The 21,768-nt window shown below is 32.8% G+C and overlaps 1 protein-coding gene across 5 annotated transcripts in view; it reads left to right on the plus strand.

Annotated features, from left to right (window-relative positions):
• The window catches only part of LOC114331106 (glutamate [NMDA] receptor subunit 1), a 79,312-nt gene that overhangs the window by 35,233 nt on the left and 22,311 nt on the right, over positions 1 to 21,768 (plus strand). For 4 of the 5 annotated variants that reach the window (XM_050650900.1, XM_050650899.1, XM_050650898.1 and 1 more), the window contains 6 exons: positions 9,765 to 9,887; positions 11,693 to 11,821; positions 13,634 to 13,828; positions 14,192 to 14,292; positions 20,490 to 20,663; positions 20,717 to 20,978. In XM_050650900.1, coding sequence (XP_050506857.1) covers positions 9,828 to 9,887; positions 11,693 to 11,821; positions 13,634 to 13,828; positions 14,192 to 14,292; positions 20,490 to 20,663; positions 20,717 to 20,978 — 921 coding nt within the window. In that variant the 5' untranslated portion in view covers positions 9,765 to 9,827. Of the gene's footprint in view, positions 1 to 7,399; positions 7,625 to 9,764; positions 9,888 to 11,692; positions 11,822 to 13,633; positions 13,829 to 14,191; positions 14,293 to 20,489; positions 20,664 to 20,716; positions 20,979 to 21,768 lie in introns of those variants that run through there. The other variant, XM_050650896.1, reaches the window with a different exon arrangement.

The raw sequence follows: 21,768 nt of genomic DNA on the forward strand, positions 1-21,768 counted from the left end.
TGTGAGCTATTTTAAAAGTTGATAGTTTTCGAGTTACAAGCGATTTAATGCCAAAATGTGAAAACAGCCGCCACAAGTCACACTATATGGTGCGTCTCTGTCACACTATATGATTGGCGTATTTAATTAGCACACTGGCAATAATTAATTGAATGAATAAATATATTATTAAAAAAAAATATGTTAAAAATAATTATAAAATTGTAATATAAATATCTCAAGTATTTTTACATAAGTACATATAATACGAATAAGTGCGACAGACACGCTCCATATAGGTACGAGCGAAGCCACGGTGCGGTGGCTTAAAAGGCCAGTGGACGCGCATAGTTAACAATTAAAAAACAACGGTCTATATCGAAATAAGAAATAAGCCACGATTACCCATCAGAATCTTGAAATTGAATGTTTAAACTTTAATTTAGGCACTTGGCAACTTCAAAAATAATAATTTACATTACAGTATTCAAGTCTCCAATTTTTTCAGACGGGAGCGGTCTCAAAACATGGACTATCATGGTTTCGTATACACCATACTTGAAAAATTATAATTTGGAAAAAATATGAAAGTAGGAAACAAATTGGGATATATAAGGAATAAACAAAACCAAAATCCAACAAAAACATTGAAACGAACACCATGGGAGTTTAGTTAAAAGAAATGAGGAAATTTTAAACTGCTTGAAAAATCCCAAGTATATCGAGATAGATAGTAATGCAACTATTAATTTAAAAGAGTTCAGTTCAATTTACAAGAGAAAGTATTAGAATATAAAAATATATAATCTATAAGTATTATTATAATCCTCAACCGCTTACCCAAAAAAGAGACTGATGACGCAATTATCAGGACCTGACTAAGGAAACAAAATCAAGACCTTATGACGAAAGACTGGTTATTGAAAAATTGGAAGATTGGTAGTCATGGAGGTTAGCGTGGTTAGCCTCCAGCATAGTAAGGCAGCTTAGACAGAACTTACTAAACTAAGAAGTTTATCCGATCTGCCAAAATCCCGGATTAGACCAGGGCGGATCTGTTTTGAGGTGGATGTGAGAGGTGGCATTCGGATTTTTGCAGATAAAGTTAGGTGACAACTTCAGTAATTATAATTGACTTGCGCTCCTTCTCAAATATGCCCGGAACATTATTAAAAAAATTTAAATATTTGAAAATTTCGAAAAATATCGATTTTTTTCTATTTTCATTGCTTATAACTTTAAAACGATTCATTTTGGAGCAAAGTCGTATGGAAAGAAAATAAAGATAATTGAATTTTGTAAAATATACGACTGGTTTAAAATGTCTTAAATTATTACCCTTTCTGCAAAATAGCAATAAATAGAAAATAAGGGGACAAAAAAGACTGTTTTATTCAATGTTTTTCAACCAATTTGGTTGCACTCAGAACCTTCATACTTCGCTTAGAAAATTCTTACAACATACTTAAACCGTCCACCAAATTTCATTAAAGTCGACCTAATAGATTTTGCATAATAATTTTGCAATCTAAATTTTTTTAATATAGTTCAAACTTTTTAAGAACTTTCTGAACAAAAAGTAGACCATTTAGAAGTTTGCCAATTTTTTTGCATATAAAGAGGTTCTCTACCTATTTAATACAGAATTACAATCGGATTATTTAAACGGCCTCAGCACTGTTTTAAAGTTATACACAATGTTTTGGTTCATAAACAAATACAGTGAGGACGTTTGAGTTGGAATAAATTCATTTCCTTGAGAATGGGCGACTCTGGAGAAAAATCCCGAAACAGATCGATTTTTATTTTTAAATTATAAATTTTTGGCATAAATATCATACTAGTGACGTCATCCATCTGGGTGTGATGACGTAATCTAAATATTGGAATTAATGTAATTCAAATTTTTTTTATTCAAACCCTGTATAAATAATTATGCTAATGTTTATATTAGTTAATACAAAATTGAATAGCCTTTCGATTGAGCTATCACACGACACCTATTCTTATTATAAAAATCATCGATTACGTTATCACGCCCAGATGGATGACTCCACTAGTATAATATATATACCAAAAAATTAGAATTTAAAAATAAAAATCGACCTGTTTCGGGATTTACTTTCAGAGACGCCTATTCTCGAGAAAATGAATTTATGCCAACTCAAACGTCCTCACTGTATTTGTTTATAAGCCAAATAATTGTTTTAACTTTAAAACAGTGCTGAGGCCGCTTAAATAAATAATCCGATTTTAATTCTGTAAAGTGTTTTAAATAGGTAGAGAACATCTTTATACATAAAAAAATTAGCAAATTTCTAAATGGTCTCCTTTTTTTTCAGAAAGTTTTTAAAAAATTTGAACTTTTTAAAAAAAATTTAGATTTCTAAATTATTCTGCAAAATCTATCAGGTCGATTTTAATGAAATCTATCAAGTCGATTTTAAGGGTAATAATTTAAGACATTTTTAACCAGTCGTTTATCATACAAAATTCAATTATCTTTATTTTATTTCCATACGACTTTGTTCCAAAATGAATTGTTTTCAAGTTATAAGCAAAGAAAGTGGAAAAAAATCGATGTTTTTCGAAATTTTTAAATATTTAAATTTTTTTATTAATATTCCGGGCATAGTTGAGAAGGAGCATAAGTCAATTATTATTGTTAAAGTTGTCATCTAACTTTATCTGCAAAAATTCGAATGCCACCTCGCACATCCAAACATAGACGTTTTTTCACAGATCCGCCCTGGTCTAGATCTGTATATTAGCCAAACGACTCATTAACCAACGTGGTGTGGTGACCAACGTTCTGAAACAACATGGTGCATGAAGAAGAAGAGGAATTATTAAAATATTGCTGTTGATGAATTTCTCTTCCAGAAGTTTAACTATGATATAGATAAAAATTACAGAGAGAGGGACTATGAGATAAATAATTCACGAATCAGCATAACTTTATGATTATGACAAACATCCACCAACAAGGGACATGGAACAACTATTAAGATTAGACAGTACAGTAGTTGAATTGAATTACGACCTAAAGGAGCCAGTGCCAGTGAGAAATTGTGCAAATAATAATTGGGCTTTCTGAAGCTGCATTTGGCCCATGTTACCACATCAGGGATTAACATTTTGGGTCATTGAACCTTCGCCATTTGTGTCTCCCACTTATTTTGCCCTATTTCGAGCATGTGTGATCTTACTTCGGATTTTATTTGCGGTAGATGACCGTTTTCTCTTATATAGAGTTTATATTTCTTGAGCTAGGAGGTGACTGAGGAGGGTACCCGTTATGGCCTGTAGGGCAGTCTTAGAATTAGTTCGGTACGCGTCAGACAGAGCTAGATTGTCTGCGTATGTAGTAGCTTTGGTTTCTGATCCATGGTCGATTTCTAGTACATACTTCATTATATAAAACCTTCCAAAGCGTTGGTCCTCATACGGATCCTTGCGATATACTTGCTGATGTTTTCAGATCCTTAGGTTTTGCCACTTGGACATACCTCTCATTGAGGTAGTTCTTGATATCATGGCAGAACTGGCGATCGGGGTCGGTCGATCGTAGTTGATCGAAGGAGTATCCGTGTTGGCGCACCCCCTCTTCATACCCCACTAGACGAAACCGAAGGAGAAGTGGCATGGAAAGTAGCGTATTTAAGAAGATAAGGAGAATCATAGGATCAGTTATGCTTAACGTATTGAATTAGGAATAGCTCGATGGCAGAGATGCACCGGGTTGAGGTGGTACTCTACCTAGGTAGGCGCCGCAGTGAGCGGTAGTAGCGATGGATGGGTGACTGTGTGTCGCTGTTTAACGTTATCGCATTGAATTGAAATGCGATTTCTCCGAGTCTGAATGTGTAGATAGGTTGATTCCATGTAGCGAGATTGTTATTGTATACATTGTGTTGTGTATATATTGTGTTGTGTATTATATCGTTTTAATATTACTATTGTTTCAATGACAGTAATAAGTATAATGTTATTTTTCCTTTGCATAAGATATAATTATATTTTATTTTATTTATTTTGAACTGTATATAAATAATAAGTCAGGAAATAAAATTAGAAATTATTTATCCTCTGAGCTTTTTAAGTTGGAAAAATAAAGCATAACATAGTGGCGAAATACTCGACAAGGGAAATCTAAATTGCATTTCACATCCTGTCATTCACCGTGATAATAATTTTAGCGAACTATTTCATTTAATATCCACCAAAGGTGAATAAAGTATAAACTAAAAGAAAAGAAAAGATGGTTCAGATTTGATTACAGTACAGAGCCTCTACTATGTGCTTATACGTATTTCGGAATAGCCGTTTTACTTTATTCACCTTTGGTGGATATTAAAGGAAATAGTTCGCTAAAATTGTTATCATGGTGAATGACAGGATGTGAAATGCAATTTAGATTTCCCTTGTCGAGTATTTCGCCACTATGTTATGCTTTATTTTTCCAACTCATAAAGCCCAGAGGATAAATAATTTCGAATTTTATTTCCTGGCTTATTAGACTTTTGATTTATAGATGGTGCTAGTAGCATCTTTGGTAATTATTTTGATAATTACCCGGAAAGGATGAAAGGATTTGATTTCATTTCAGTGCCTCTACCCAGGTGCTCCGATGAGGAAACGGCTATTCCGAAATACGTATAAGCACATAGTAGAGGCTCTGTAATATAATCAAATCTGAACCATCTTTTCTTTTCTTTTAGTTTTTTGTATATAAATACTTTAAATATATTTACTTTGTATTAAACCTGTGTTTTACTGAGGCTGTCGTCTTAAAAGAGCTACCCGTTACAGGCTTTCTGCCCGGTTTATTTATTAACGTCAGTCCTGCCTGTTTAATCTCTTTGGGAAACATTTGTTTCTAGAAAATTTCATTGACAATTTTTTGGACCCTATTTATCGCCATCTATATCTCCTCAGGTGGCACATCATCAGGACCAGCTGCGTTTCCTAATTTTTAAACTTAGTTAGTATTGCTATGTCTTCAGCTAAAAAATCGTCAGATCGAACGTTGACGTTATTTGGAGTTAACTGTAGCGGTGGCTTAGCAGAAAATTAATAATTAGCTATTTCCTACAGTTTTTTTGCACAAAGATGGGGATGTATGGGGTCTTTGTCATTAATGTTTTTGCGGCAATCCTATAGGCTTCGCCCCATATATCATCTTCTAGTTCGGTGAATAGGTTCTACCAGCAAGCGTGCTTCTCAGGTTTAGTTGCTCTACCCACTTTTTTTTAGCTCGCTTGTAATTTTCAGTATGTTATGGGAACTTTTTTGCCGTTCACTTGAGTTTAAAGTATTTAGCTGTCTTGCTTTGGATCTCGTCATTCCACCAGTATAGTACTGTATAATGTAATGTTTTCAGTGGAGCTACTTGAGATGTATGCATTCATATTTTTCTCTCTGAAACTTTGGAATTTAATAGTATTGTCTTCTTGTAACCTTGTAGGTTACTTATCTTACCCCCATGTAAGCTTCTTTATTGAAGGTTACTTTTTCCGGCCGATTTTCGAGACCTTTGTACCAGTTTCAAAGACTATGTATCTGTGAGAAGTATAGACATTATTCTCCAACACATCCCAGCCCACAATTTTGCAGGTACAACTTTCTCATTCACAGGGGTAATATCATTTTGTTAACCTATTCATCATTCTTTTGTGGAGTGCTTGTTTCTCTTCTTTGTTATTGAATTTTCCATTTCTGCACTTATAAAACCTAAACTTGAAATGTTGGACATACAATTTTTTACGTTTTCATGTCTCATAACTGATAGTCCAGAGAAATAATATTTTTCTCATGACACATCCCCCTCCAGGCCGCAACCAATTTTTTTGAGTAGTATGGACAACTATATTAATAACCTATATTATGTTTCTTACAGCCGATTTTGATGATATACGTAGTTATAAACAAATGAAGATAAAAAACGGTGAATTTTCGGTTTTTTCGTCTATAACTAAAAAGTGAAGCATTCCAAACAAATTTGAGAATAAGAAACTCATAAATTATATAAAAAAAATTTCAATATGGCGTTCGCTGAATATGTATATCCTTATTTGTTGCTTAGAAACTTGCAAAATAAGTCATAAATTTTGAGATTTTATAAATGTTCATAACTTATGTAAAAATTAACTTAGAACCTTCTAATTACACGGAATGCTGAGACTTCTGGTGCTTAAATCATACTCTAAATTTCAAAGCAATTGGTCAAATAGTTTAAAAGTTATTTAATTTGCAACACTATAAGTTAGAAAATGAAGTTACAGTAATACATTGGATAGTTTATGAAAGAAGAAGATTTACACTATTAACTTAATTAAAAAAAAATGACAAAAAATAATTTTAAACAGTGTAAAATTATTTTGCAAGAACCTGTCGATTTTTTGCTTACTTAAAAACAATTAGAATAACTTTTTAACCGTTACCCGTAGAAAAATTATTTTTTCATATTTAGAAGAACTGAATTTTTATACACATTTAGAAAGAAAAACAATTGTCCTAGGACAATTAGGGACGAAGTTAGTCCCCCCCTTTTTTTAATTCACATGTTCTTGCAATAATTAGAAATATTTTTGGTCATTTTTTTTTAAATTAAATTAATAGTGTAAATCTTCTTCTTTCATAAACTATCCAAAGTATTACTGTAACTTCATTTTATGACTTATATAGTGTTGCAAAAAAAATAATTTGGGATAAACGAATTAAATAGCTTTTAAACGATTTCACCAATTGCTTTGAAATTTGGGGTATGATTTAAGAACCAGAAGTCTCAGCATTCGGTGTAATTAGAAGGTTCTAAGTTATTTTTACATAAGTTATGAATATTTATAAAAACTCAAAATTTATGATTTATTTTGTACTTTTCTAAGCAACAATAAGGATAGACATATTCAGCGAACGTCATATTGAAGTTTTTTATACGATTTATGAGTTTCTTACTGTCAAATTTGTTTAAAATGCTTAACTTTTTGATAATCGATGAAAAAAGCGAAAATTTACCGTTTTTTATCTTCATTTGTTTATAACTATGTATATCATCAAAATCGGCTGCAGGAAACATATATAGGTTATTATTATAGATGTCCATACTACTCAAAAAATTTGGTTTCGGCCTGGAGGAGGTTGTGTCACTAACAAGATATTTTTTTCCTTATTTCTCTAAACTATGAGTCTAGAATTATTTTTCCAAAATTTGAACAAATAATACGTAACACCTTGTACATCAAATCACTACATACATGTAAACGTATACAAATATAATTTTTTCTAATTTTGAATTAAATTAGCAGCAAAAGAAAAACTACTACATTTTTTAGCATAGATCATCGCAACCTGATATTTTGATTTTTTGAAATCGTGCTCCATTCTGATCTTCTCTTCGCTTTAAGGCCTTGCGTATAAAATCGATATCATCTCAGCAGTGGGCTTGACAACAGGGCGGGCGGCCTCATCTCCGATAGTTTCCTAAAAAATGTTGCTTAAAGTTGTAATTTACGGTTTGATTTGTTGTTGCTTTTTGAGTTTTTTGAAAGCGAATCCAAGGGATTGGCCCAATCCGACGGTTTTTAACATCGGAGGGGTTCTTAGCAGTAATGAGAGTGAAAAATATTTTCAGGAGACTATTGCGGTAAATATTTTCATTATTTATTATATAATTCTACTCAATATACACAACTGGCTTCTATTTTTTTGTTAAACTTTTTTTCTGCATTTAAATTTATTTTACAAATTTTTCTAATGGTTTTTTAATACGTATAATTAAATATTCCAAAAAAACACAAAATTTTGGTTACAATAGATTGGATATTGTCACGTTTTGCTGTAAATTGTTCTAGATCATTTTAATTTTCCTAATTTTTATTTGTTATTACTTTTGCACCTTTATGTTTTATTTATTATTAATAAGTACTTTCATATTTATGTATATATTTGAGATTATTTGTTTTATTTTAGAGTCTCTCCTTTGTTACAGTATTATATTATGGTGATATTAGAGTGAAATCAAATTAATCTTTATCTTTTTGGCACACTCTTTACTCATTGCTAGTGTTCATCTACTTATCTATCTTACTTATCAATTTTAGCTCCTAATCATATGCCTCTATACTTTAAGATCTTTCGCTAAATGTTTAATTTATTCTAAACTTTTACTTGGTCCTAGTTCTTCTTTCCTTTTTTATCAGCTTTTACTTAATCTGCTTCCTCTTATATTGTCCATTATTTTAGCATCTACTCCTTCAGGACTTTATTTTCATCTACCCTTACGATATTATGTTCAAACTATTTAAGCTGTTTTATCTCTACTTCTAATTTAATATATGGCTCTCAGATATGGACGTTTACAAAAGAGAATATGGAAAAAATAGCAAAGACAGAAAGAGCCATGGAAAGACAAATGCTGAACATTAAACTATCAGACAGGAAAAGAAACGAATGGATCCGTAACAAAACAAAAGTAAAAGATGTCTCTACCCAAGTAGCAAAGCTTAAATGGAAGTTCGCCGGACACACCCTACGGCAGAAGGATGAAAGATGGACTAAGATGATTATATATTGGAGACCGTGGAACCACAAACGAAAAAGGGGAAGGCCACAGATGCGATGGTCAGATGACCTGAAGAAACACACTGGGTCAAAATGGATGCAAATTGCCCAAGATAGAGAGGCATGGAAGAAAGAAGAGGAGGCGTATATCCAAGGATGGATGTTTAGGGCTGATTAGATAGATAGATTATCTCTACTTTGGTTAATCTCTCTCTCTTGAACCATATCTCCTAGTTTTGTTATTGGGCGCATCTGCGTTTCTGGGCCGGTGGTGTAAGATGGCTGGTTGTCAGCTCAGCGCGTCTTCTTAGTGTTTATTCTCTGGTTAATCTGCTTACCAGTTCCTTCCATTCTCCCCTGTTTCTTACTTTGTTTTTCACTTCCCCCCATCTTAAGCTGATTCTGTTTTCTGTTGTGTTCTCTGGTTACTGTTCTTTTACAGATATTACCTTGTCTTCCCCTCTTTCTTGTCCCCTCAAGTTGATACTAAGTGCTTGTCTTGTGATGTTATTAGGATTTTTCCTTAACCTGTGGCCAATCCATTTCCATAAGATAAAAAGATAACAGGGAAAGATAAGAGGCGGAAGAAGCATAGAAAGAAGGAGAATATTATGGTTGAAAAATTTAAGGGACTGGTTTAAATGCAGTTCCATAGAACTTTTCAAAGCAGCAGTAGATAGAGTAAAGATAGTGATGATGATATCCAACCTCCGATTGGGAGGCGGCGCTTAAGGAAGAAGAAGAACCCATTTCCATTTATTCTACTTGTTGTTATTATACTGGTTTGTCTTCTTCTTTTCCATAGTTCTATATTCGTTATTTTATTAGGTCAGTAAATTTTTAGGATCTTTCTTAAGGACCTATTTATAAAAGTCTGTAGCCTCTTTGTTGTGCTTTCGTCGTGCTTTCAAGTTTCTGCTACGTAGAATATGCTTTGACACAGGTATTGAATACATTGATTTTTGTAGCTTCTAAAATTTCTTCTTCTTTAAATACCACTTCAGTGTAGACATCGAAGAGTGGTGAGGATAAATTTTGTGTTACTAATTTCATATTCAAGTATTTTAATAATTCTGCTGTGTATTATTTTCAAAAATGTTTTTAAAGTGTGCAATAAAGCTATTGTTCTGTGATCTGAGCAGGTTGGTGCATTTGGTAAATACTTTATTATTTATTATTATTTTAAATATATACAAATGTTGATTTTGTCTTTTATATTTCAGCATTTAAACTTTGATTCGCAGTATGTTCCAAAAGGCGTAACGTACTACCACACAGCTATATTAATGGATCCAAACCCTATCCGCACTGCCCTGAATGTCTGCAAGTACTTGATATCTAGGAAGGTAATGTATCGAATAGCTTATACAATAGTTTTATTATTACGTCATCACATATAGGATTTGGTATATTATCGTCATTATTTTCGGCTGAAAAATTGCACAATGCCTTTAAATGACTATCTCATCTAGTTAGTTATAGTTATTCAACCATTCGTAATCGTAGAGCATGTTTTGCCTCTTCTTTGAGTGTGCACCATTTTATATATTATCTCTTAGGAACTCTATCCTATCTCGACAACTTTTGAACTATTTTTGCTATTTTTACTTCGAAATAATTAAAAATATTCTTTCAAAATGGGTCATATGTATGGACGATGTAATAGGTGTAAATAAATTAAAATAAAAACTAATAAAAATCAAATAAATATTTAAAAGACATTACAATAGATATACATCGAGTTTCTGAAATTTGTTGGCCTCCTCGGTCTCCAGATTTGACGCCACTTATTTTCTTCCTTTGGGGTTACCTATAGGAAAAATTTGGGCTTTCAAAGGCCATTTACGATGTTGTTCTTCTTCTTATTTTTGTATAGACATGACTCTGTTTTTTCAATGTGCCTCTAGTAAGTTGTCATTTCATCGTTTTCGTGATCTTCCCACTGATCGTCTTCCTATTGGGGAACCGTCTCTCGCTGTCCTGACTACCCTATTTGTTGTCATTCGGCTTATGTGGTCATTCCATTCTATTCTTCTGTTTCTTACCCAGTTATTAATGTTATCCACCTTGCATCTCCGTCGTATATCTGTACTTCTAGCTCTGTTCCATAGAGTCTGACCATCGATTTTTCGAAGGGTTTTCATCTCCGCTGTTTCGAGCAATCTTTTTGTCCTCTCTGTGTCGCTTCGTGTTTCTGCCGCGTATGTCATTATTGGTCTGATGACTGTTTTGTAAATTCTGTCTTTTATTTCTTTTCCGATATTTTTATTTCTCCATATTGTGTCATTCAGACAACCTACGGCTCTGTTTGCTCTATTCACTTGATCTTCCACTTCTGTTTCGAGTCTTCCGTAGCTAGATAGTGTGATGCCTAGGTATTTAAACTCCATCATTTGTTCTATTATCTGATCTTCCAGCTCCAATTTATATCTTATTGGATCTGTTAAATTAACATGTTAAATTTTCTGGCAGTTATGTTGAATTGGTGCAGCATACGTTGTAAATCATCTTCAGTTTGACATAGCAGATTACTTTAAGTTGTTTTTCTCCCATTTGGTATCCTTTTTTAGTTCTTACTTTTTTTATTATTTCGTCCATGATCAGGTTGAACAATAAAGGACTCAAGGAATTCCGCTGTCTTATCCCATTGCCGGCTTCAGTTGGGTCAGTTAGTTCATCTTCCACTTTTACTTTTATTGTGTTGTTCTGGTAGATGTTTGCTATCGTTTTAATTATTCCCAGAGGTACCTCTCTCGAGTATAACAAGTGGATAACGTCCTTTAATGTGACCCTGTCAAATGCTTTCTTAAGGTCCACGAAATTTACAAATGTTGCTTCAGAGTATTACTGCGGCTATGGTTAGAAGGATTGAGTAACTTTCGTGATAGAACAATTATATATGTATTGAAACAGAAGGAGGATATCTTGAGTTGTTAGTGAATTGAGGGAGCTAATAATCTTCTTTAAATCACTACAACAAAATGAATTATTATGGTAGATATTAATAATTTTAATGCATCGCTAAAATGTCAAACGCACATCGCTAAAAGGCACATCCACGAATGAAAAGATTATTAAGAATTAGTCATAATAATTATCGAAAAAAAAAATAATATTTTTATCTCAATTTCTATTCTATCTTATTTTATAGGTATATGCTGTCGTTGTTTCCCATCCCTTAATAGGCGATCTATCCCCAGCTGCGGTGTCATATACAAGTGGGTTCTACCATATTCCTGTTATTGGCATATCGTCTAGAGATTCAGCATTTTCTGATAAGGTAAGTTAAAGAAGGAGCTCGTATAGAATCCAAGATTTTTAATTATAATTCTAAATTCCAAATTGAATTTGGTTATGATTGAATGTTCCTATTTTGTTTATATCATTAGCGAATATATAATAGTACATTATATACCGCGGGACTGAAGTAGTACATTTAATCCTGAAGGTAAAGTTTATGGCCCGACCGCAGGGAGGGCCATAATTTACCTGAAGGATTAAATGTACTTCAGTCGCAAGGTATATACGATACTTTTCGTACTTCCGGTATGATTTTATTAATTATTTCAATAATTTCAATCAGTTTTTTCTCTCTTCAACTCATTTAATAAACTGTCTTTAAAATAAGTTACCATAGTAACATTGCGTTGTGACAGTTATAATTTAGAAACATTGTCATTACTAGTGTCATTGTAAAGAAACATTGTTATTGATAATTATTGGTATCATGAGTGAAGAAGGTGTATCTGATATTGATAAAAGAGCAGCCGAAGTAGGTGAAGAATTGTTACCACCGAAATCTAGAAAACTATACGAGCAGCAGTACGATGCTTTTAAAAAGTGGTGCCGCTTAAAAAATGTGAGACAACCTACTGAAAATGCGCTGTTAGTCTACTTCGATGATAAATCAAAAGCGGTTTGTGCCTCAACTCTCTGGGCACATTACTCAATGCTGAAATCGGTTATTAACATTAGAGAAGATATTGATATAAGTAAATTTCCAAAATTATTAGCTTTTTTGAAGAGAAGAAATGAGGGATTTAAGCCAAAGAAGTCAAGAATTCTCACGTCTGAGCAGGTAGATCAGTTCTTACGGGAGGCTCCGGATGATAAATATTTAATGCTTAAGGTAAATTTGGAAATTTGTTTATATTCAGAAATTTTAAGAAATCAATTTTTTTGTAGGTTGCACTTATTTTGGGCGTTGCGGGAGCTTGTCGTGGAAAAGAGTTGGTTGATTTAGAAATCGACGATGTGAGAGATTTGGGCGATTCCTTCCTAATTGCGATTAGAAACACCAAAAATAAAATTGACCGAAATTTTGTGATCAAAAATTCAGAAAACAGTGCCATCAGTTTTGTGGCGATATTTCGGAAATATGTGGCATTGCGAAAGACAGGGACAACTCATTCAAAATTTTTTGTTCAATACATCAACAAAGAATGTACTACGCGAGTAGTAGGAAAAAACATGTTTGGTACAATTCCACGGCAAATAGCAGCTTTCTTGAAATTAGAAAATGCGACGTCTTATACGGGACATTGTTTTAGACGCACATCTGCGTCTTTGTTAGCTGATTCGGGAGCAACAATAGACGTGCTGAAGAGACATGGAGGATGGAAATCCTCCAACGTGGCCGAGGGATATATTGAATCGTCTATTAAAAATAAACAAAAAATTTCAGATAAAATATTTGGTCAAGTCGCCGATTCGTCCACTATAGTTATGCCACAGTCCTCATTCTCGCTTCCTGTTTCCGCAGGATCTTCGAAACAAACACCAGTTCAATATGAAAAGGACCTATCTGTTACTCGTCAGTTACCTGCTGCATTAACCCAGGAAAGACTGGTCAATATGACGAACTGTCACAATATTAATTTGAATATTAACGTTAATTACCATTCTAATTAATTATATTTTTCAATAAAATATCCCTTAAATTCGTTTGTTTGTGATTTAATCGTTCCGGGAGTTTCGTCAATATTTAATCCCGGAGGGATTAAATGTGACACTTTAGTACCTGTCACAAGGGAGTGAAGTTGTCACTTTAGGCCCGGAAGTACGAAAAATTAATTTAATGTCTTATTTCTAGAATATACACGTGTCATTTTTAAGAACCGTTCCTCCATACTCCCACCAAGCTGATGTATGGGTAGAAATGTTAAAGCACTTCAAATACAAAAAGGTAATATTTATTCATAGTTCTGATACAGATGGAAGGGCTTTGTTGGGACGCTTCCAGACTACTTCTCAAAGTTTAGAAGATGATGTGGATATCAAAGTTCAGGTAAGAAATTTACTCCTACACTTTTTTTACATTAGGAAATTTTGAATATTGGAAACATGCAACTCTTTTCTTCCAAATGCGTAATTAAGTTAGTTTTCTAAGAAGATGGTAGAAGCGCTAGTCTTAAGCCTTAATTGACGAGTAGTATCAGAAGGAAAACGTCACTTCTCTCTAAAAATTGGTTCTTTTACTCTGCATATTCCGGCCTATAAATAAGCTTGCCGGAGCAAAGGCAGATAGAAGACAGACTCATGAGAAAAACAGGATTGTTAACTACGATAAGTTTTTAGTTTTGAATTTACTTATTCATTCCTCTTTAATTATTAAATATCCATACACTATAATTCACTTTTCGTGTTTAAGGTGGAGTCCGTAATTGAATTTGAATCAGGATTGGATAGTTTTCGAGATCAATTATTGGAGTTGAAGAATGCTCAATCCAGAGTATATTTGATGTATGCCAGGTAAGCTAAATTAAAGAGTTTACTTTTGAACACAGTCTTAACACCTTGTATTTGTGCCAAACTTATCATTTACTGATATTTTATTCCTTTCGATATTTTGTAATTTGTATTAGGATTCACTAAATAGCATCTATAAATAAAATCAGATTATGTACAATCACAGAGGATAAACTTGTATACACTTAAAAGAACATCGACCCAGATAAAAAAGAACAAAAAACACACATGTTTTTCTAGAAAATGAATTGGTAGACGAGGAAACATAAAGTGGTCCCCAGCCCCCAAGGTCTCCAAATCTTACATCCCTTGATTTTTTCCTATTATTATGAATTATTTTTGCTACCCTGTATAAACATTTATGTTAATTATTATATCACTGCACTCCAAAGTATCCTATTTTCGAAAAAAAAAATTCCATAATTTTACTCCTTACTGTATACTGAAGACGAAACGATTGAATAATGCAACGAATGCGAAAAAATAGCTAGACCAGGACTAAAAATAATAAACCCACAAAAATTTCAAAAAAATTGTATCCGTTTTTGAGATACTATATTTTGTTCTCCATTATTTTTAAATAATCTTGGATCTTTTTCACTATTTCATCAAAAGCAATGGGTGCGTTCGGACGACCATAGCGGCTGGCTGGCAGCAGAAATCGGCTGAGAGGTTGCATCCAGCCGTGATAGGGAAAGCTTAGTAAATCTCTCAGCGGCTGGCTTCCAGCGGTGACGTCTGACAGCTACTGCTGGCTCAGCTATCCAGCCGCTGTGGTCGTCCGAACGCACCCAATGTTAAGCAATAGAAAGTACAAATGATTTATATAAAAATGCTGCTGTATATTAATGAATCTAATTTTTATTTATAGTACTGTATCATTTATTCTTCTTGTTCCTTCTTGTATGTAGGTTTTAAAGCCTGTTTCTTTTTCAATATTAGCCTCCTAAATTGTTTAAGTTATCGCACCATCTTTTTCTTGATCGTGACTTATCTCGTGCTATTCGTACTATCCTATCCTCTGTCATTCTACTAATGTGTTCGTTCCACTCCTGTTTCCGTTTTGTCACCCATCCATTTATGTCTTCTACATTGCATGATCTTCTTATGTTTTCACTTCTCTCCCTATCCAACAGACCTTTCCCTGATATTCGTCGGAGTATTTTCATCTTTGTTGTTTCTAGTAGTCGTCTCATTTTAGATGTGTCAGGTCTTGTCTCTGCCGTGTATGTCAATATAGGTCTAATTGCTGCTTTATAGATTCTTGCTTTTGTGTCTTGTCTTAGGTGTTTGTTCTTCCAGATTGTGTCATTCAGACATCCCGCCGCTTTACTGGCTTTTAAGCTTTGTTGTCGTACTTCCTCTTCAATATCTCCTTAACTGGTTATATCTATTCCCAGATATCTAAACCTTGCTTCCTGCTTTATTATTTTCCCATCAATTTCGATTTTACATCGTAGTGGGTATTTAGATGTTGTCATACATTTGGTTTTTTCAGCTGATATTATCATATTGTATTTCTTGGCTGTTGTATTGAAGATGTGTGTTAATCTTTGGAGATCATCTTCTGTCTTGGCGATTAATGGGGCGTCGTCTGCATAACATAATATTTGGATTTCTTTGTTCCCCATTCTGTAACCATGACCTTTACGTACTAGTCGTAGTATTCCGTCCATTATTATATTAAAGAGCAGTGGTCTTAACGAGTCACCTTGTCTGACTCCGCTTTGTACTGGTATAAACTGCGTTAGTTTTCCATTTATCTTTGCCTGTATTCGATTATGAAAGTAGATGTTTTCAATGGTTTGTATAATATTTATTGGTACGTTTCGTCTATACAGTAAATGTAAGACGTCTTCGACTTGGATGCGATCGAAAGCCTTTTATTTGTCAAGTCTAGAATACATAGATAAGTTAATCAATTAGGATAATTTCTTCTTCATGTGCCTTGTCCGTTCCGAACATTGGCAATTATTATGCCTATTCTGACTTTGTTTATGGCAGATCTGACTAGTTCGGCAGGTGACAATCCCAACCAGTAATATATTTATTTATTTTTTTAATATACACTCATCGGCACAAAATTCCGCCACTCAAAATTTTTGATTAAGTTTGACAATTTATAACTTTATTATTTGTACTTACTTCGATATTCAAGATTCTTGCATCAATTTGTAGGTATCCACATGTATTAATGTCGTTTGTTATTATTCCGGTAACAAAATTTTTTGCTTAGATGGCATTATACGGGGGTGAATGGAAGCGTTGAATTTTCTTCTAACTTTAAAAAATTCTGTGGAAAAATTGAAGGGTTGATTTTGTTTCATACTCCTTTTGTATTATCTTGGATGTATCCCTAAGATTTTGTTTTTTTTTTAATTATACGAATATCTCTTTTCTTGTAAAAGCTGTAAATGAAAACACTGCTTTGAAGGTTTATTTAATTAAAAATATCAAACGCACTAAAATTAACAATACAAAACAAAACAATTTAATAGCAAGTATGCCCACCTCTAGGAGCAACGACTACTCGCATCTGTTGGGCATCAAATAAAGATGGGTAAATTTTCTGGGGGCCTAGGATGACGGCGAATAGCTATTTTTTATTCATCCCATAAAGTCTCAAGAGGATTGAGATCTGTGCTGCATGCGGGCCATTCTAATCTTATCAATCCAACCTCTATTTTATGTGTCCATCAGTGTTTTTATTTACAAAAAAGTGTACAGTTCTTACAAGAAAAGAGATATTCGGATAATTCAAAAAATAAAATTTTAGTAATGCCTCCGGGATAATATGGCAGGACTATGAAACAAAATCAGCTCTTTAATTTTTCCGCAGAATTTGTTAAAGTTAGGAGACAATACAACGCATCCATTCACCCCCGTATAATGCCATGTAAGCAAAAATTTTTTGTTACCGGAATAATAACAAACGATATTAATACATGTACCTACAAACTGATGCAAGAATCTTGAAAATCGGAGCACAAATAATAAAGTTATAGATTGTCAAACTTAATCAAACATTTTTAGTTGCGGAATTTTGTGCCGGTGAGTGTATTAATAGGATACTTTACAACAAGATGTAAGAGTTAAAAAATGTTTAGCACAATAATATCTATTAATCGTGAAAAGATATTAAAAAAAAAGAATGTGTGTACTTTGTACGCACGTAAGAAGTTATACTTCTATTATATGATTTAAACGAAATTAATATACTTTTTATTTATATTTTATTTAAATATTAAACTAATTTATACTTACTACTTCTCAAACATTTTTATTAAAACAGTGCCAAAAATTAAAATAATAAAAGAATAAAACACACACAAAACACATTAAAAATTACAAATGATTTCTGAACATTAATTGTCGGAAATTTTTTTAACTAAATACGTATTTTCTGAAAATAAAATTATATAATAAATATACTTACAATCATAAAATGTATAAAAAAAATAAAAAAAAAAAATAAAAGTTTTTATTGGGATTCGAACCAGCTATCAGCGCGGTTGGTATATTGGGGTTCATTTGCCTTAAACGCTTCGCCACGGAGGCAATGTGTCATTATGTGCGAAGATCGACTAACTAAACGGATTAAGCTTTTGACATTTTTGAATTAAATTAAATTATTTTGATTTTGAATTGAAATGATTTAGAATTGAAAAAATACAACAAAACATAGAGTAAGAAAACAATATATTAGGTGAACATTGATAGAAATTTTGATGGTAATCAAATTATGTAAATAAAAGTATTAAATACTATCTATTTTGGTAGGTTCAAATAGGTAGGTACCTATGATACATTTACAATTATTACGTACCTGTTGCTTTTAAAAACTATTTAAATGTAAAACAATTATAAACTTTTTTGTTTCTGTCCTCACAACAATAAAACTAATATATTATACATTTGTTTACCTTCATATTGAACAATTATTTATTATTGACAGATCATTTCAACACCCAATCAGAGCCCGTATAACGACTAATACCATACTGTCGGTGTGCGCATGCGCACAGATCAATATAAATTCACCCTCAATCTCAATCGCGCCTAAAGAAGTATAACTTCAAAAACAAAAATTAATTAAATAGAACATTATCGTTGGTTTGGAAGAACACTGTCACAAGTAGAAAAGTTCTAGTTTTCATTATAATTTTGGTAAGGTAAAAAATAAGAGGTAAAATCTTTTACAATATTAAAGAGCCCATTATTATCATTTAAATATAAATAGAAAGATCTTTCTTGTTCTCACCTTTCTACCTGTAATTAGCATTTGGAACAGTTTTCTCCAAAATGTGTTCGAAATGTTACTGTTTTGCTCATAATAATTCTATATAGACACACATATCCTATAAGGCATAGGTTCTCAATCTGTGGTACATGTACCACTGGTGGTACATATCATTATTGGCAGTGGTACACAAAACACAGAAAAAATTAAAATAGTGGTAGTTAGTAAGTATTGGTAATACAATTTAAAAATATAGGTGGTATTGTCGAAGCGAAGATCGGTGGAATATGCGCATTTTATCAATGAAATTTGATATTTTTAAGATATTCCAGAAGCCGCTACAGATAAAATGTTTTAACGACCTATTAATCATTCATAATTACTGAACGGCTATTAGTACAGTTAAAATAATTAAGACGATAACCGGACAACATTGATTTAATGAGTAAAATTTAGTTTTTTTTACTTTATTGACAAAAAAAGCAAGCCCATTAGCAGAACCCAATTAAAAATTATTTTGCACATCATATTTGAAACATTATTTGGTTGAAAAATCTCATTTTTGTTGGCAAAAAAATATATTAATTTGTTTGGACTAAATTACAGTTGTGCTTATCTTAAAAAGGATATGTTACTATCAACATTCGCACAGTGTTGCCAAACTGAATTTTGTTATTTTGGGTGTAAATTTTTTCCACGGATCTCCGAGGGTACATTACCAAAAATAATAAAAATAACTGTAGGTGGTACATCACTCAAAAAGGTTGAGAACCGCTGATAAGGAATACTTACCTAAGACGAAATGTAACTGTCTTGAATTAAATATTAAACACAAAATCCCAAAAAAATACGTTCCTTTTTTAACTTGTAACACTGTTCTCCAAAAAACACGTGGTAACTTCCACAACAACTGAAACACAACTAGGTACATTGCGCCACTCTTCCTTAAAATGTAGTGCATGGATTTAACAAAGTCAAACTGTCATAAGTCGCCATCTAACGGAAATTCTATGAGTGCAACTTCTGACAATTTTTCCCATAATAAAGTTTAACGTGTAGAGTTGATTAGAGGATAAACCTCAAAAATAGCAATTTTTGAGTTGTGACATTCTTCTTCCAAACCAACGATATGTTGCGGATAAACACCTGATAAACCATATTATGTTACGGATAATATAAATATGTTACGAAATTGGGTAAAACTAGTTTTGTCTGGATACTTTGCTTATTATCCAAACTGGCTGGAAAAAAAGGCAAAGAAGATTGATAACTTCTTGATTTATCCGGGTCATTCTAGATAAGGTAGGGGAGCCCAAGCGGGGATTTTTACAGTTACTCGAGAGCTTTACAAATTCACATGGGGAGAAACCTTGTCCTGTAAATGTAACCTCTACCATATATTGGCTCTTAATACAGGAGAGTTCGTTAAGGGGGTCCGAAAAAAAAAATTATCCTTAGAAAAACTGGAATCGTCAGATTAAGGTAAGGTAAGTTCAGTACATGCAGAACAGTGTATATTTAAAGAATCAGACGATTTGCGAGGGGTGTAAAGAAATGGGCGAGTCACAAAGTTTCACCAAAAAAGCGAATATTTCGCGAAATGAATGTCAGATCGAAAAACTAAAAAATACATGTTCAATATTTTTCAAAAATCTATCGAATGATACCAAACAAGACTCCACACGGAAAGGGGTGGGGGGTTACTTTTAAATCTTAAATAGGAGTTCCCATTTTTTATTACAGATTTGGATTTCTTACGTAAAAATAACTTTTGTTCGAGACATTTTTTCGAATTACCCCCCTTCCTGAAAGAGTAGTCTGAAAAGAATTAAACAATATTTAAATAGTGTCATTCATACTAATATTAATCGTTAAAATGAATTAAAATGAAACTAAAATTAATTGAATGACATATACAATCAATTAGGTATTATATATCTTCCATCTTCCTTTTTTTCAGCAAAAACGACGCGAAAATTATATTCAGAGATGCCGCAGCATTTAACATGACAGATGCAGGATTTGCTTGGATTGTAACAGAACAAGCTTTAGAAGCTGATAATATTCCTGAAGGAATATTAGGCTTAAAACTAGTCAACGCCACCAACGAGAAGGCTCATATCAGAGATAGCATGCAAGTAATTACAATTTATTCCTCTTCTGTTCTTTAATATGAACATTTTTTAGATACGTTTTAGCTTCAGCTCTGCGTGACATGAACCAAACGAAGGAAATCACAGAAGCTCCTGAAGACTGCGACAATTCGGGATCCATTTGGGATACAGGACGAGATCTGTTTAATTTCATTCGAAAACAAGTATTGATAAATGGTGAAACAGGCAAAGTTGCTTTCGATGATCAAGGTGATCGAATTAACGCTGAATATAACATTGTAAATATACAGAGAAAGAAGAAGAAAGTGGTAGTTGGAAAATATTTTTTCAATAAGGTAATTCGATAGAGTTTATTTTTTGCATTCTTCTTCTTCTTTTATTGCCGTCTCCCAATCGGAGGTTGGATATCATCAACACTATCTTTACTCTATCTACCGCTGCTCTGAAGAACTGCTATAGAACTACATTTAACTAGTCCCTTAATTTTTTCAACCATAATGCTCTCATTCTTCCTATAGTCCTCCCTCTTCTTAATTTCGCAATACTTTCGTATTTGTTTTCTTCTTTGTCCATGTTATCCTAAGCATCCTTCTGTTATCTGTAACACCACATTTCAAATGACTCTAGCTTATCAGATACATCAGACGCATCTCAGACATGTCTTACTCTCAGTTTTAATATAAGATCTTTATTGCAGAAAACTTTTTTCATATTTACAAACCAATTTCTAGCTATTTCTATCCTGGCCCCAATTTCTGTTTTTTGATTATTATTTTCTGAAATCCAGGTTCCTAGGTATTTGTATTTATCAACCCTTTTTATCTGTACAGCTCCTAAGTGTGTGTTTATTTTGGTATATTTGTTGTCTTAGTTATTATCATATATTTAGTCCTTCATTTTTAGTCCTTCATTTTTAGTCCAAATTTTTCACAGAAACTATTTGTGTTGCTTAGTGTATAGTAGTCGGAGTTGTTCAGTAGAACTTGCCATGATCACAGTATCATCTGCATATCTTATGTTGTTGATAGTTCTTCCGTTTTTTATTATTCCTTCACTTTTAGATAGTAATGCTTCTTCAAAAATGGATTCACTATACAAATAAATAAATAAATAAATAAATACTTT

The sequence above is a fragment of the Diabrotica virgifera genome, chromosome 5, assembly GCF_917563875.1.
Source record: "Diabrotica virgifera virgifera chromosome 5, PGI_DIABVI_V3a".
Classification (NCBI taxonomy): Eukaryota; Metazoa; Arthropoda; class Insecta; order Coleoptera; family Chrysomelidae; genus Diabrotica; species Diabrotica virgifera.